A 13,802-nucleotide genomic window follows, 5' to 3' on the forward strand; every position below is an offset into this window, starting at 1 on the left:
AGCTCCAGGTTTAACCTTTGGGCAGCTCAAACCATTTTACATTTCCACCAGCAGTGCCAAAGTGACGATATCTTTATGGCACATAAACACACATGTCTGAACTCCAGATCACAAAACATTTCTCAAACTTCCCTAGACCCAATCAAAGTAGTCACCAAATTAAAAAGGGAAATGAACTGAAAATGTCCATCCCAGGCCCATGGCAACAAAGCTTCCCCTTGCCCGGATGCTCTGCTGACGGGACTGTTTCATCCTGGCTTCTCACCCACACCCAGCTGCAGGCCCCGCCGCCTTCGCCCTGCCCAGCGCCAGGGCCGAGCCTCGTCCACAGCCACAGGGCCCAGGGCTGGCGGGGAAAGGGAGGAGAGGCAACCAAGAGCCACGTGCCGGAAGCTCCCATGGAGGCTCAGCAGGGTGGTGGGGCTCCAGAATGCTGCCTGGACCCATATTCTGACACATTTTAGCTTACTAAGCTTTGGCAGCCTGATCTGAGAACCAATCAGCACTTGTAAGTGTTTTTGTGATGTATCTAATTCAAGTGCCTAACAGCTGGCTGAGAGCAAAACTGTTTACTAAGCTGAAGACCATGTGACTGACCAGTATTTATAGGTCCTGGGAAAAGAGAGATCCAAGCCGGAGAAATAGGGCACAGGAACAAGGGGAGGAGGTGGAGACACTGGGCTCAGGGGCCAGGGGAAAAGGGTGGCAGCTGCCGGGCAGGGGGAGACAGGGTCAAGGTGCCTCAGGCCCAGCTGCCCTGGCCACAGTCCTGGGGCCCACACGGCATGGCCCCAGCACACCACCAGGGGTGAAAGTGAGGGAGGACGGCGTTGTCTCCCCACGTGAAGAGGAGAGAGGTGAAAAGAGACCAAAGGGCTCAGCCGGGTGTGGAAGCTCAGCAATCGCAGATGAAGGAGCCAAAAACGTATCTGGATCAGGAGGACTGCGGCCCGGCCTTATTGAGGAAAGCGGCATCGGGGAGGCTGAGGCCTGGAGGCTCGGGCGGGGGGCGCACAGCAGACCAGCCCAGGGCAGGCCAGCCTGGAATCTAGAGCTCCACTTCCCCACGCCGCAGAGCCTCTGTGAACCACACACTGCTCACTGGCACTGTCCCTGACCAAGCCAGACAAATGGCTGGCAACGTTCAACTGTCACCAGCCACCAGCTGCCCAGAACATGCAATCAGCCAGGACAAAGAAAAGTCTAGAAGAATGGGTTCTCAAAATACCACTTGTCTCCACAATGGTCTCTCATGCACAAGAAGACTCCATTAAACTGCTGTGTGAATGTCCTCCGTGCCTGAGAAACTGGGCACAGGGAGAAGGCCGCATCCCCAAAGGGCCAGAGGAGCAGGCTGGCAGCCCCGAATTCTTCCTCGGAGTCTAAACGCAGGACAGCGCCTCCCAGGGGGGCCGTGAGGCACCAGAGAGCACACAGTGGGCTTTTCAGCCCAGACTCTGTCATTCTGCGTCACGACAAGGAAAGAAGGGAGAATACGAGGGAGAGGTGACTGTGGGGAAAGCCATCATCATGGGGCAGCCGAGGTCAGGACAGCACGGACAGCTAGTGCAAAGGTGGCTTCCAGTGGGCACATCGGAGCCCGCCGACAGCCTAGGAAGGTGGCAGAAGGAGACTCAGATTCAGACAACATGCTGTGTGCCAGCCAAGGAGCCCTGGGAGGAGGCTCTGCCCTCGCCTTCTGCAGCTGACTCGCAGCTGTGGCTTCCAGTCATGCTCTTGAGCTGAGCCCGCCCCGCTTCTAGATTCTCCTTCTCAGCCAACAGCACCTGGAGCAGGGTCGGCCGGTCAGCTGGTTGCTAATGTCACTAGTTAGTTCTGAGAGCCCTTTTCCATGCTTCAGCATTCTCAAAACCCTGTGCCTGCTTCGTTTACCCTCATACTCACAGGTTTTCTGGTTCGGAGTTAAAGGGATCAGCGTTAATTAATAAGCGACTGATGACTGAGCCCCCAGGCAAGGACCCGGACATCCCGGCCCGAACACCTGCAAGAGACACAAGAAGGAGGGGATGCTGGTCAGATCCACACACCTGACAGACTCGCGTCTTTGAGGCCAAGAGACTCGTAGTCTGCAGAACATCAGTACAATCAGACATGTGCAAAATTATGTATAAGCATGTCCAAATTTTGACAATTAATAGTCTCGGGTCAAAAATTGCCAACATCAACCCATATCTGTGGAACAAAAACGTACTTGGCAGTAGAAACCAACACCTATGAGACAACTAAAAATGGTGCTAAATTCATGAGACAGAAATGTCAAGGGACACTGCAGTGACCAGACCCTCGCTCTCCTGCGTCCGCTGCTCGTGGAACCGAGGGAGCAAGGCTGCGGCTCCCGCATCCCGACGGCCCACCCACCCTCCAGGCAGGCGGCTCACTGACTCAACCGCTGCCTTCCCAGTGAGGCTGTCTGGGCTTCCCTCAGTCGCTATCTGGGCGGTGCACCCCCTTTGTTAAAAAGGGCACTTCGGGCCGGGCGCGGTGGCTCACGCCTGTAATCCTAGCACTCTGGGAGGCCAAAGTGGGTGGATTGCTCGAGGTCAGGAGTTCGAGACCAGTCTGAGCAAGAGCGAGACCCCGTCTCTACTAAAAATAGAAAGAAATTATCTGGCCAACTAAAAATCTATATAGAAAAAATTAGCCGGGCATAGTGGCGCATGCCTGTAGTCTCAGCTACTCGGGAGGCTGAGGCAGGAGGATCGCTTAAGCCGAGGAGTCTGAGGTTGCTGTGAGCTAGGCTGACGCCACGGCACTCACTCTAGCCTGGGCAACAAAGTGAGAAAAAAAAGAGGGGGGGAGGCACTTCTCACACGGTCACGCACACCTTTGAACAGTCTTTCCCACGGACCTAGCGACTCCCCACAGGCAGTGACTCTCGCTTACTCATTCTTTCCCAGTGTCCAGCCGCTGCTTAAGGGTCCCCTGGCTGGCCCTCCCGCTGGCCCGGCTGGGAGGGGACACTCACTTGGGTACAGGATCTTGGTGTTCAGCGCGGGCAGGCCGTCCCGGCTTCCTGACTGGGGAGGAAGAGAAGCAGAACTGCCCAGCAACAAACTTCCTTTGCTGATCAGCTTTTCACAGGGGGCTTTAGACACTGTGACAACAGAACAGAAAACCTGACGACCATTCAACATAGCACACTACTGAAACCCTGGGGCAAAATGCACGGGGGGGCGAGGGAGTGGGGAGGCAGGTGACAGACCCCCGGTCAGCCCGTGGGAAGCGTGTGAGATAAAGAAGGCCCCAAGTGAGGGGGCAGAGGGGAGCATGGGGCTCGTGTGACACGCTAAGGGCTTGGGCTCATCTGAACAGTGACACGGGCCTCGATGGTGGCACAGGAGGGAGGGGGTGACCCCTAATCTCAGTCTGGGCCATGGAAGATGGAGTCCATGCATGGCAGAGCTCTGAGGGGTAGCACTCTAATGGCCACGGTGTCAGCTCTGAGCAGATTCCTGCCAGTGGCCTGACAGTGCCCTCCACACAAACAGATTCCAGCAGGGGCAAGGGTCCAGCCCTGTCAGACACAGCCCCTTCTGAGCAGTTCTTCAGGCACAGCGAGACTCTGAGGACAGCAGGCGAGGGCAAGATACTGAGCACTCCTCAGCAAGGAGGGTCATCTCCCTGCGGACAGGAGGTCCCACTGGTTCTCCTGGCGGCCACTAGATAAACCTTGGTGCACGCGCAGGTGATGCATGGAAACAGGCCATGGGCTGAGTCTACTTGGCCACGTGGCCAAAGCAGTCACAAGAAAGCACCCTAAAACTTCCACTGCAGGCGCGCTGGGTCTCACCACAGCCCATGCCCTGATGGCAGCACTGAGGGCAGAGGGACGAGGCTGGTACCTTTGCGCTGGCTCCTCCCCTTCGTGGCTCCACAGCTCTCACTCTGGGACAGCGGCGGACACACCCTGTTGTCCGTCCTCTCCTCCGACTCAGAGAGACCCAGCACGAACCCCTCCTGCTCTTGGGTCTGGGCGTTTTGCTCATCGACAGCTGGGCAAGGAAAGAGCGTTTGCAACTGAGCACGTGGGTGTCACGGTACAGACAACATCAGTTGGGGAGTTCCCCTCCCCATTTCCATCGAATGTCCTCTGGCTGAAGGCCTAGACTGTAAGTCCCCACCCCACCCACCTTCTTCCTGGCCCTGCACAGGGCAGAACGAAGCCCCTGGGCATCGGTGCTCACAGGCTGGGAGGAGGAGGCTGAGGGGCTGAAGATGATGGGGACGGAAGGCAAGTGCCGGAGGGGGGCGCCGAGTATCCCGGGCCGCGCTGGGAGAGGCGGGCAGGCACGCCGTGACCTGAGGGCCCCACCAAGGGGAGGAGCAGTCTGTGTCTCACAGTGAAGACAGCGAGGGCCAGGAGAGGGACCTGGGGTCTGAAGCCCACAGGCCAGGGTGGTGTCCCAGTGCGGACCTTTCTGTCACCACATTCAAGGGCACACTGAGAATGCCAGCGCTTGCCTGAAGAAAGCCACCTCTCAGCAAGAGACCAGTTACCTTTTTCTGTGTGTTCGATGATCTGGCGAATCGCTTTCTTCAGGCTATTGGCCCTTAGCATGAGCTGTTCCCGGGGCCGGAATATCTGCGGCCGGGCCGGGCAGGCCATTGCCACTGAGCGGTCCCCGGTGGAGCCACAGACACTGCCTGGCCCGTCACCGTCTTCAGCCTCCTCAGCGATGGTTGGGGGTGGGTTGGGCAGCGAGGATGAGGCCTGGGACTCATCGTCCAAGGTCTTGAGGAGTGAGTCCAGCTTCTCCTTCAGGACAGAGCACTAGACAGGAACGCAGCGGCATGCAGAGCGCTCTTCTCCACACCGTGACGGCCCCCCAGCCCCACCCCGCCCGTGCACGGACCTTCTTGGCCATGACCTCCGACTCCTCCGAGCTCTCGGTCGTCTTCTCATAGGCCTTCCCCACCCGGGCCACGAAGTCCTTCACCGTCTCGCAGAGCACTCTAGGAGGGGACACAAAAGGACACGTCTAGAGAGGAGGCTCCAAGCTGGGACCCGGGCGCCCACTGCCGCCAGGCACTCACTTGGCCGAGGAGATCACCACCGAATGCTGGTCCGAGGTCAGGATTTTAGAAAGATGGGCTGCAACCGAGTCTTCATAGAAGAGAATTTGCTGCACCTGCAATCTCCCCAAAACAGGGTGGGGGCCTGTTAGCCTCTGTGACCCAAAGCTCCTGAGCCCCAGTGAATGTCTCACCAGCTTCCCGGGCGGCAAACAACCCTGACTCTCCCCTCACAGAAACTGCCCTGCCCAGCAAAGCTGCAACTCCAAATCCTAACCTGAGATTCACCAGTGCTTTGTAAGAGATTTCAAAAGCTTCATCAAGCTGTGGACAAACGGAAAGGGTGGATCTCAACGAAGAAAAAGACGTAAAAATGTACGAACGGCTCACAAGTGTTTAGTCTGAGATCGCCACGCCAGCCTGTGCTAGGAACGTCAGCCTTTACTCCCCTTTCATCCTATGGTAGGTGAGCCGCTGGTAGGCAGGCTCCTTGGTTTAGGTTCTGCTCACAGCAGGGGCCTCACCTTCCATCTGGCTGCGAACACTATTGTACGCGCACGTACCTGCCTCTACCTGCTGAGCTCTATCCTGTGTGGGTTGATAACTGCTCTCTTTAGGACCAGGGATCCCTAGCCCAGGGATCAGCATAACTAATGGCCAGATAGTAAATATTTTGGTCTTTCCACGCACAGTTATTTGTCCTCTCAAAAAAAAACCAAAAAAACTCAAAACCACCCACCCCCTTCCCGGCTCATAAGGCCGTGTGGAAGTGGCCTGGGCAGGCCCTCGGCCCTGACAAAAACTCCCCCTTCCCGCTGCCCGAACCCCATCGAACAGGGACTGCCCTGGGCAGAGTCCGGCTCACACGCAGCCGGCTCGCCCAGTGGGCATGGGCACGGCCAGGACTGCCCCGCCACTGCCAGAGCAGGCTATGAAAAGAGAAGGCAAAGTCAGTCTGTGCCCCGAGGGGACTTGTAAGAGAGTTAAACCAAAACAGTAACAACCACCCAACAAAAAGAAGAACTGAAAGTTGACCTAGAGTAGGCTGACCGGAGGAGCTGGGATGTCACAGGGGAGTGGGACAGGCGAGCACCTGGGGACTGAGGAACGACTGGGCATTCCAGGCACACAGGAACGGCAGGGGAAGGAACAAGCGCAGGCCACGCAGGGGGCGCTGCGGAGCTGATGGGATGCACTGAGAGCGGGAAGTCACGGGAAAGGCCTGTGGAAAGACCCCCCAGGCCTGGTGGTAACCTCAGGAGACTCCTAGATGTCACAAAGCACAAAAAATCCTCTGCCAAGGGGAGTGAGAATCCACTAGGCTGCCAACTCAGCCTGGGGTTCACGTCGAACCTCTGCAGGGCGGGGAGGCAGTGGGAACGGCTAGGTAGGGCGGTGAGATCACTGAGCAGGCTGTGGACAGCAGCCTGGCATACCTCGGAGTCCTCGCTGAAGTCTTCGGTGACGGTGGAGGAGGAGGCCTGCCTGGGTAGTTTGGTCTCGTACGCCATGACGCTCCACCTGCACACACACAAGGTCAATGCCACTCACCATGAGCAGGGGCGGGACAGGCAGCCCCTGAGGGCACACTCTGCACCCTCCCTTCTGTGGCCTGGGGCCTTGAAACTTCATTTTTAAGCCCTCTGTCTTGGTTCTGCACCTGTAACCCAGCTCTTCACCTGGCTGAGAACAAAGGTCTCCCCTCCACAAGCAACAGGGCGCTACCGCTCTGTTGAGAGGGAGAAATATACCCTATAAATGGCTGCCTTTGAGATGCTGCTTCTGGGAGACACGGTTTACACTCCTTCAGAGAGCTGGTCCATACCAGCTCTTCTTGGGTCCCAGAGGCACATGGGGGAGGCCCTGAAGAGGTGGGGGCGTTGCAAGCCCCCCTGTAATCAGAGCTCCAGGGTCCTGGGGGGCGCTGGGTTTGTGTCTGACGGATTCCTGCAGAGTGTCACGCATCTAGTTCAGAGCTACAAGTATCTCACTCAGGGAGGGGGCCAAGGGGTATCTTTAGGCACTAGAGGACAATTCCCCAAAACTACTTCTGAGAATAGGATATAAGAAAATGGAATTGCTCAAACACGCGACAAGGAGTACTTAGCCGATGGGTATTAGATGCTGGACTAAGGCATCTGACGGATTTAGGTCTGGCCTCATGAGAAGACCTGACCATTCTAGGGCATGATTCTTAACCTGTTTTGTTTGTTTATATCCTTTTCATAATCTGACCAAAAATCAAAGACTATCAGAAAAAATAATATATGCTCAAGGTCAAATTTTTACAAATAACTTCACCATAGATCCCAGGTTAAGAACACTGGTCAAGGTGGCCTGTCTGTCAGAAGACCTTCCACTCATGGCACTAGAACATGTCCCCACACTCACCTGTCCAACATCTTGGTGCTGGCTCTTTCCAGCTTCTCCAAGATCTGGGGCAGCTGGGTGTCATCGTCACAGGCCGAGCCCCAGCCCAGCACACGCGCCAGGTCGTTCCCTGTCCCGAGTGGCAGCACTCCCAGCTGACACTAAGAGAAACAGCGGGGAGGAGGCAGTCAAGCACCTGGGAATAAGACCCACCTCCCAGCCCACTGGCCCTCCTGGTTACCTACAAAGACACCTAAATGAGGTGTGAGAGATCTCATCTAAAACCGTGGTTACAGGCAGAGCCCACCAGAGGGGACAGATGGTCTTTGTCATCTGACAGAAAATGCCAGGGTCATCGACCCCTCCCTCTCCCATGTCTCTCAGCTGTGGCCACAGCTTGACAGTCAACCCCTTGCGACCTCTCTGATCCGTATTCCCCAAATCCCCTTCCTTCCCATGTTCACTGCAATGACCACGACCCTGGAGGCTCATTCTGTAAGTCCCCACCACCTGTCTCTCCATCCACTACAATATCTTAATAATGCCAAATTCTTCTTCCAAAAACATCACTAGTATCACTTCACTCCTCTAAAAACATCTTCCTGGCTTCTAAATCCTATCAAAAAAGGGGGCCAGGACCACCCACAGTCTGAACATCATACTTGAGCATGTATGCCCCAGGGCTCAGTCTACCCCCACCTACCTGCCATTCCCCAAACAGATTTTGTGCATTGCTCAGGCCTCACCCTCCACATGGAAGTCCCATCCCAGAGTCCTCGCGGAATCCCAACCACGCCAGTTGAGTGCTTGGGAGGCCCCCAGACACTGGCTGCCCCAGAACTCTCCAGCCTTCAACTCTGACAGTGCAGCAGCCAGCCAGAGTCATCAGGCCTGCAGTCCCCCCTGCAGCACTGCACAGCCCTCTGTTCACTAGCTGCAAGTGACCAGGCATGGGGCCCTGCCACTGTGCGGGGACGGCAAGCACAATGCAACGTACCACTGCATCAAGAGCTCAGTCTGGGAGGGCAGCAGGCAGGAGCGAGCAAGGACAGCAGAGCCCGACACGCAGATGGAGAGGGCCCAGCACTGACGGGTGCCCAGAAGGGCTGGGGCCTCAGTGAGGTTTCCTAGAGGCTTAAAGGAAAAGGAGGGGCGTGTGCAGGTACAGGTGGTGTTCTAGGTAGCAAGGTGACACACCTGTGAAGGGGCAAGTTGGAGCTCTGCAGGGAGGGCACCGAGGAAAGAGGAAGACAGACGCAGAGAAGGAGGAGCCGAATCTGGGGCTGTGGTAACCTTTCCCACAGCCAGGGAAGCCACTGCAGAAAGGCAGGGGGATGTGCGAGCACAACTGCCCCAGGAAGGTCACCGGCTGCGTGGTGGGGGGACAGAGGCCAGGGGCCCAGCACAGACGCTCCTCACCATGCAGGTGGCTCAGACTGGGGACATGGCAGTGGGCAGGGGACTGTGGGATGACAGGACTGAGCCCAGCAATTAGCGAGAAATGATGGGGGAAGAAGATGAAATCAAGAACCACTGTCGGATTTCTGGCTCGGACATCTGCATGGCAATGTCCCCAGACTCCAAGCAAAGGATGAGGCTGAGGCTGAGTGACAGCTGGTATTGGAAGCTCACTGCACCCTGAGACAGCCAGAGAGCCCAGGGCTCAGCTGTAAACTGGGGCCCCCAGGACACAGATGGCAGCAAAAACCCTGTGAGTTGCTGAGCTGTCCCCTGAGGAGGAACGTGAAGGAGGAGAGGCCCGGCAAGGCTCTGAGGACACAGCCTTTAAAGGGAAGGCGAGGCGGGAGAAGCCCCTACAGAGAAGGGACAGCCAGGAAGAGAAGAAACACCAAGGGGGCTGGGGTCCCACAGAGGGAGTGGCTGGAGCATCAAGTGCCACAGAAAAATCAAAAGAGATGACGTTCACGGGTGAAAATGAACCACAAGGTTTCACTGTTTTCCTAACTAGCCATAGTGAACTTGTGAATGATCCACGAATTCAACAAAACTTGAAACTGGACCCGCGTGGACTGCTCCAACCCACCACCAGGCGGCGCTATTTCTCTTTCCTGAGCAGCCGCCCACGGCCACCACCACCCCGGTAAACACCAAAAAGTGGGCAGGGCTGGGGAGAGAATGCAAAACCACTGGAAAATACATTCAAGTCACACAGAAGATTGGAATTTTTTTTTTAATGGACCATAATAAACAGTATTAAAAAAATACAAAAATCTTCATAATGTTGGTGAATGGGTCTCTCAATATGACAAAAATCTTGAAGACAAAAAAAAAAAAACAAAAAACCAGGGAAATTGAAGACAAATGACAAACCAGGAAAAAAAATATCTGCAATGACAGATAAGGAGTTCAAGTAACAATAATCCTTAGACATCACCTTTTTAAAAAAGTGAAGTGCTGGGGAACGGACACGCCTGGAGCTTTGACTTGGGGGGACAGGCGGTACATGGACAATGTATGTAACCTGAAATTCTGTATCCCCCATAATAATAAGATGAAATAAAAAATAAATAAATAAATAAATAAAAAAGAAAAGTGTATTCCCAAGAGAGAATGAGGCAAAAAAAAAAAAAAAAAAATCAATAGGCAATTCATTTAAAACATCATTATCAACTGAGATGTTCGACTTCACTAGTAATGGAAGAAATCAAAATAAGACATTTATTTTATTGTCTACTTAGCTGGGCAAAAACTGAAGACGTGACACATGGGCAGTGTGTGGGAAAGGACAGGCCACAGGGCACCAGGAACGTAAACTGGCGCAGCCCTGACCAGGGCGGGGGGCAGTGCGGCGACGCACCTCAACAGGTAAATCTGGGTGCGCTTCAGAAGAGGAAGTAACTGGGAAGCGTAAGCCTGGTTTTGCCACAGTTGTCTCTGCGAAGCCGTCCAAGCGCCCACCCTGGGGGAGGGGCGCCAGCCCAGGGCGCCCAGCGCCGTCAGTGGAGAACGACCACCCACATCCCTACCTGCAGATGCAGAGCACGAGGTGTCCACATACTAGTGATTTTTAAAATGCAGCAACAGCAGAGCGTGGGCAACATGGCCCATGTAAATTCAGCTGCACTACGCATCACACGCATGTATCGTAACAGACATCTGAGAGTCAGCGAAATGTCAGCTGTGGCTAATCATGTGGGGAGAGCAGTGGCTGGGAGTGAAAATTCAATGAACGTAGGACCACCTTTTTATACAAAATCAGGAAAGTCTATTTTTATTTTAATACAAAAAACTAAGTTTAGTGACCCATAACTCTGACTTGAGAAAAGTATATTTCTGACCCCTCCTCACAAGCAAGATGCATCAAGCCCTAAGTCAGCACCCAATAAAGAGCCAACAGCGGGACAGGAGGGGCAACAGCGCCCTCAGACCTGCTCCCCACCTAGGTTCCTCGAGGGCTCCTCTTTCTGTAGCTCCCCTACTTCTGCCTGTGCACTTCCCATTCACGCATCACGGCCAGAGCCCCTGGGCCTCCACGCTCCCCTCTTCCCTGGCCACAATCCACACAACCTGTGCTGGCCCCTGTCTGGGAACAGGTGCCCCGAGATGAAAAGGAGCTGAGACTGCATGTCCTCTCCACCTTGGCACCCTCTCCCCTGGGCTGGGCTTCCTCACGTCCAGGTACCTGTTTATGAAGGTTGAGGCTGTCAATTTCAGAAAGGACCCAGCCAACACTGCCATCACCGCCACAAACCAGAATCCGGAATGTGTCAAATTTCTGGAATAACCGTAAGCTGCAGAGAAAAGAGAAAGTCGGTGGAACGACATGCATGCTACAGGACACACGACGGGCTTGTCGGTCTGGGCCAGCTGTATGTGTGCTCCTCACGGCTGGCCTGCGCCAGAGGTGGAAGGCAGGTGTACCAAGGCTCTGACATGTGACACCGTCCTACACCGCCCCTGGGCTCAGGCCTGCTTTGTTGAGGTGGACAACAGAGGCTCTGGGGCCCACAGAGCCCCTCCAACCAGGGCCCCAGCCCATACGAGCCCGAGATGATGGTGAAAGACGAGCCACTGGATCCTGAGCAGACACCGCAGACTCAAGGGTGCGCCAACGCTTCACCCTGCTCAGATGCCAGCTCCTGCCGGGTTCGGGGGCACAGCTTCTGCAGCCCCAGCCACAGACACACAAGCCCAGCCTACGTCACTGTCCCTCACCTGCCCCATTCACATACAGCTTCTGCCAACCTTCCCACCATGCCCTCCGGACCGCCCTGCGCCCGCAGCCCCAGCACCCACTTGTCCCCAGGCCTGTAGTCAGGTCCTACCGGGAACTTGCTCTGGTTACTCTGGAGCCCCAGGCTGACAGATGCCTTGTCCCCTCTGCAGCACGTACAGCCTGGGCGACCCATGCCTGCTCCCCTCCTGGCTCCTCAGGTCTCCTGCCACCCTTCCCCTCCTCCACAGCAGCCCCACTCGAGCCCCACTGCTGTGGCCACTCACTCCTCACCCTCTTCCTGCATGGCCCCATCCATGTTTTGGCTTCAAGAACCACAAAGGTGCTAATGATCCTAAATTGACCCCCAGGCTGCTCCTGAAGGCTGACACTTACACCTGTCCACCAGAACACACCACTGTGGAGTCCTACAGCGCCTCCAATAGGGCATGTCCCTCCTCTAAGAATGGCAGTGCCACCACCAACACAGTCTGTAGGCCTGACCTGCCTCCTCTCAGTCTGGCCCCTCCTAGCACCCTCTCCTCTACTCCCACACACCACAGCTGGCTCGGGCCCCCACCACGCTTTCGTGGAGTCACAGGAGCCTCCCAATCCACCTGTCACTATTCCTAGACACCTCCCACCTGTGCTCCCAGTGAGATCTTTCTCACTTTATGAGGTTGCCCTTCACGTCAGGAAAGGGTCAAACCTCTCGGCCAGCGCCTGCAGCCCTCCCTGACCCACAGCTGCCTCTTTCTGCCCAGTGCCCGCCACTCCCTGGCCCAGCGGCCCACGGCGCTGTCTCCTGCTGTGCATCTGCACGGGCAGCACCCTCTGCCTGGAAGGCTCCCGACCTCCCTTGCAGCCATCGGGACACCGGCGCTCCTCAAATGCTAGCTCCACGGGGAGACTAACAGACCCCCAGTTTGATTTATAAGACCCCTCTCTGGGTTCCCACAGAAGTTCTACATCACCCACTGGATGACAGACCACCCTGCCACACACTCCTGACAGCCCACATGTGTCCATGCCCCGACCTGACCGGCCTGTACACCTGCCTCGAGCTCAGCACCTGACCAGAGCAAGCGCTCAGCAGACAGGCAGGCATGGGACGCAGCGCCAGGTCAGGTCTGCACAGAACCCAGCCTTGGTGCGTCCCTGCTCTTGAGAGGAGAGGTGAAAGGTCAAGGCTGGCAATCTCAATGACAAAGCGGCAGCTCTAGGCCCTGTGATGAACCGTGTGGGACAAGCTACTCCCCAGATACAGGAAGTGACTATAATAGATCAACACCCTTATGTCTCTGAGGGCTCCCTAAGTTGTCTCATCTCATGTTTAATTCCAACCACGAATCGTAGAGGTATGCACACATACCCAAATTAGCATTATTCTCAAGTTCTGCTATGTAGTCTGCCCTGCCCAAAGCCATTTCAAGGCATTTATCCAACACCCCTGGTACCATGTTTCATAACAAGCTGACCCTGCTCGGTGTGTCGTGACAAGGGATGTATGGCAACTCCACTTCCCCACTTTCTAACTAAAATTATTTATCAACCTACTGGTGAATGTGGCGCTGTGTCATGCAGGTCAGAAGTCCATCTGCAGAAAGTTTGGGCATGCTGCCTTTGAGGAAACAGGCTCAAGTGCTACCATTTGTTCTCCAATAGCGCTTTGCTGTGAGGGGGAAATCAACTTAGAAGACACCAGAGGACCAGCGAGGAGCAGCGTGTTCCTCCCGCAGCCCCAGGCATGTCAGCTGAGGACAGGCAGAGAGCTGGCCCAGGGTCACATCACGACGGCACCTGGCTCCACACGCAACCCCTCCCTAGATTCCTCCCAGGAACACACACACTCAGCAACAGGTTCTTCGAGCACTGTCCCCACAACCTGGGCAATCTCCCTGAAGTGCCAGTGAGTCTCTTAGAGCTCCTGCTTGGAACTGGTGCTTCCAAAGGAAGAAGGAATTCATTCAAATGGCAAAATTCACAGAAGCAAATGTTTTCTACAAACCTAGAGAAGCACGAAGCTAGACAGAACCCATGCCAGCTCTCCAGAGAGCACGTGAACAGCATAATCCCTCTGCCCTGAGCGCCTAGGCCCGTGTACGTCTCCTGCCTCGCGGCACAGGCACCCAAGTGGCCTCTCACGTCCTGATGTAAACACACTCCCCCCTTTGGCCTCGCTGGAAGAAAAAGCTTCTTCCTCAGTACTGACCAGCCATTAAAA

The 13,802-nt window shown here is 55.6% G+C and overlaps 1 protein-coding gene across 2 annotated transcripts in view; it reads right to left on the reverse strand.

The window, feature by feature from the left end:
• DGKD (diacylglycerol kinase delta) overlaps nt 1-13,802 on the reverse strand; it is a 103,788-nt gene that overhangs the window by 13,658 nt on the left and 76,328 nt on the right. For both annotated transcript variants that reach the window (XM_069468819.1, XM_069468744.1), the window contains exons 10-18: nt 11,048-11,156; nt 7,426-7,565; nt 6,471-6,555; nt 5,056-5,150; nt 4,875-4,974; nt 4,519-4,792; nt 3,864-4,013; nt 2,987-3,115; nt 1,906-2,002 (exon numbers count right to left, since the gene is read on the reverse strand). In XM_069468819.1, coding sequence (XP_069324920.1) covers nt 1,906-2,002; nt 2,987-3,115; nt 3,864-4,013; nt 4,519-4,792; nt 4,875-4,974; nt 5,056-5,150; nt 6,471-6,555; nt 7,426-7,565; nt 11,048-11,156 — 1,179 coding nt within the window. The remainder of the gene's footprint in view (nt 1-1,905; nt 2,003-2,986; nt 3,116-3,863; nt 4,014-4,518; nt 4,793-4,874; nt 4,975-5,055; nt 5,151-6,470; nt 6,556-7,425; nt 7,566-11,047; nt 11,157-13,802) is intronic.

Source organism: Eulemur rufifrons, chromosome 1 (genome assembly GCF_041146395.1).
Source record: "Eulemur rufifrons isolate Redbay chromosome 1, OSU_ERuf_1, whole genome shotgun sequence".
Classification (NCBI taxonomy): Eukaryota; Metazoa; Chordata; class Mammalia; order Primates; family Lemuridae; genus Eulemur; species Eulemur rufifrons.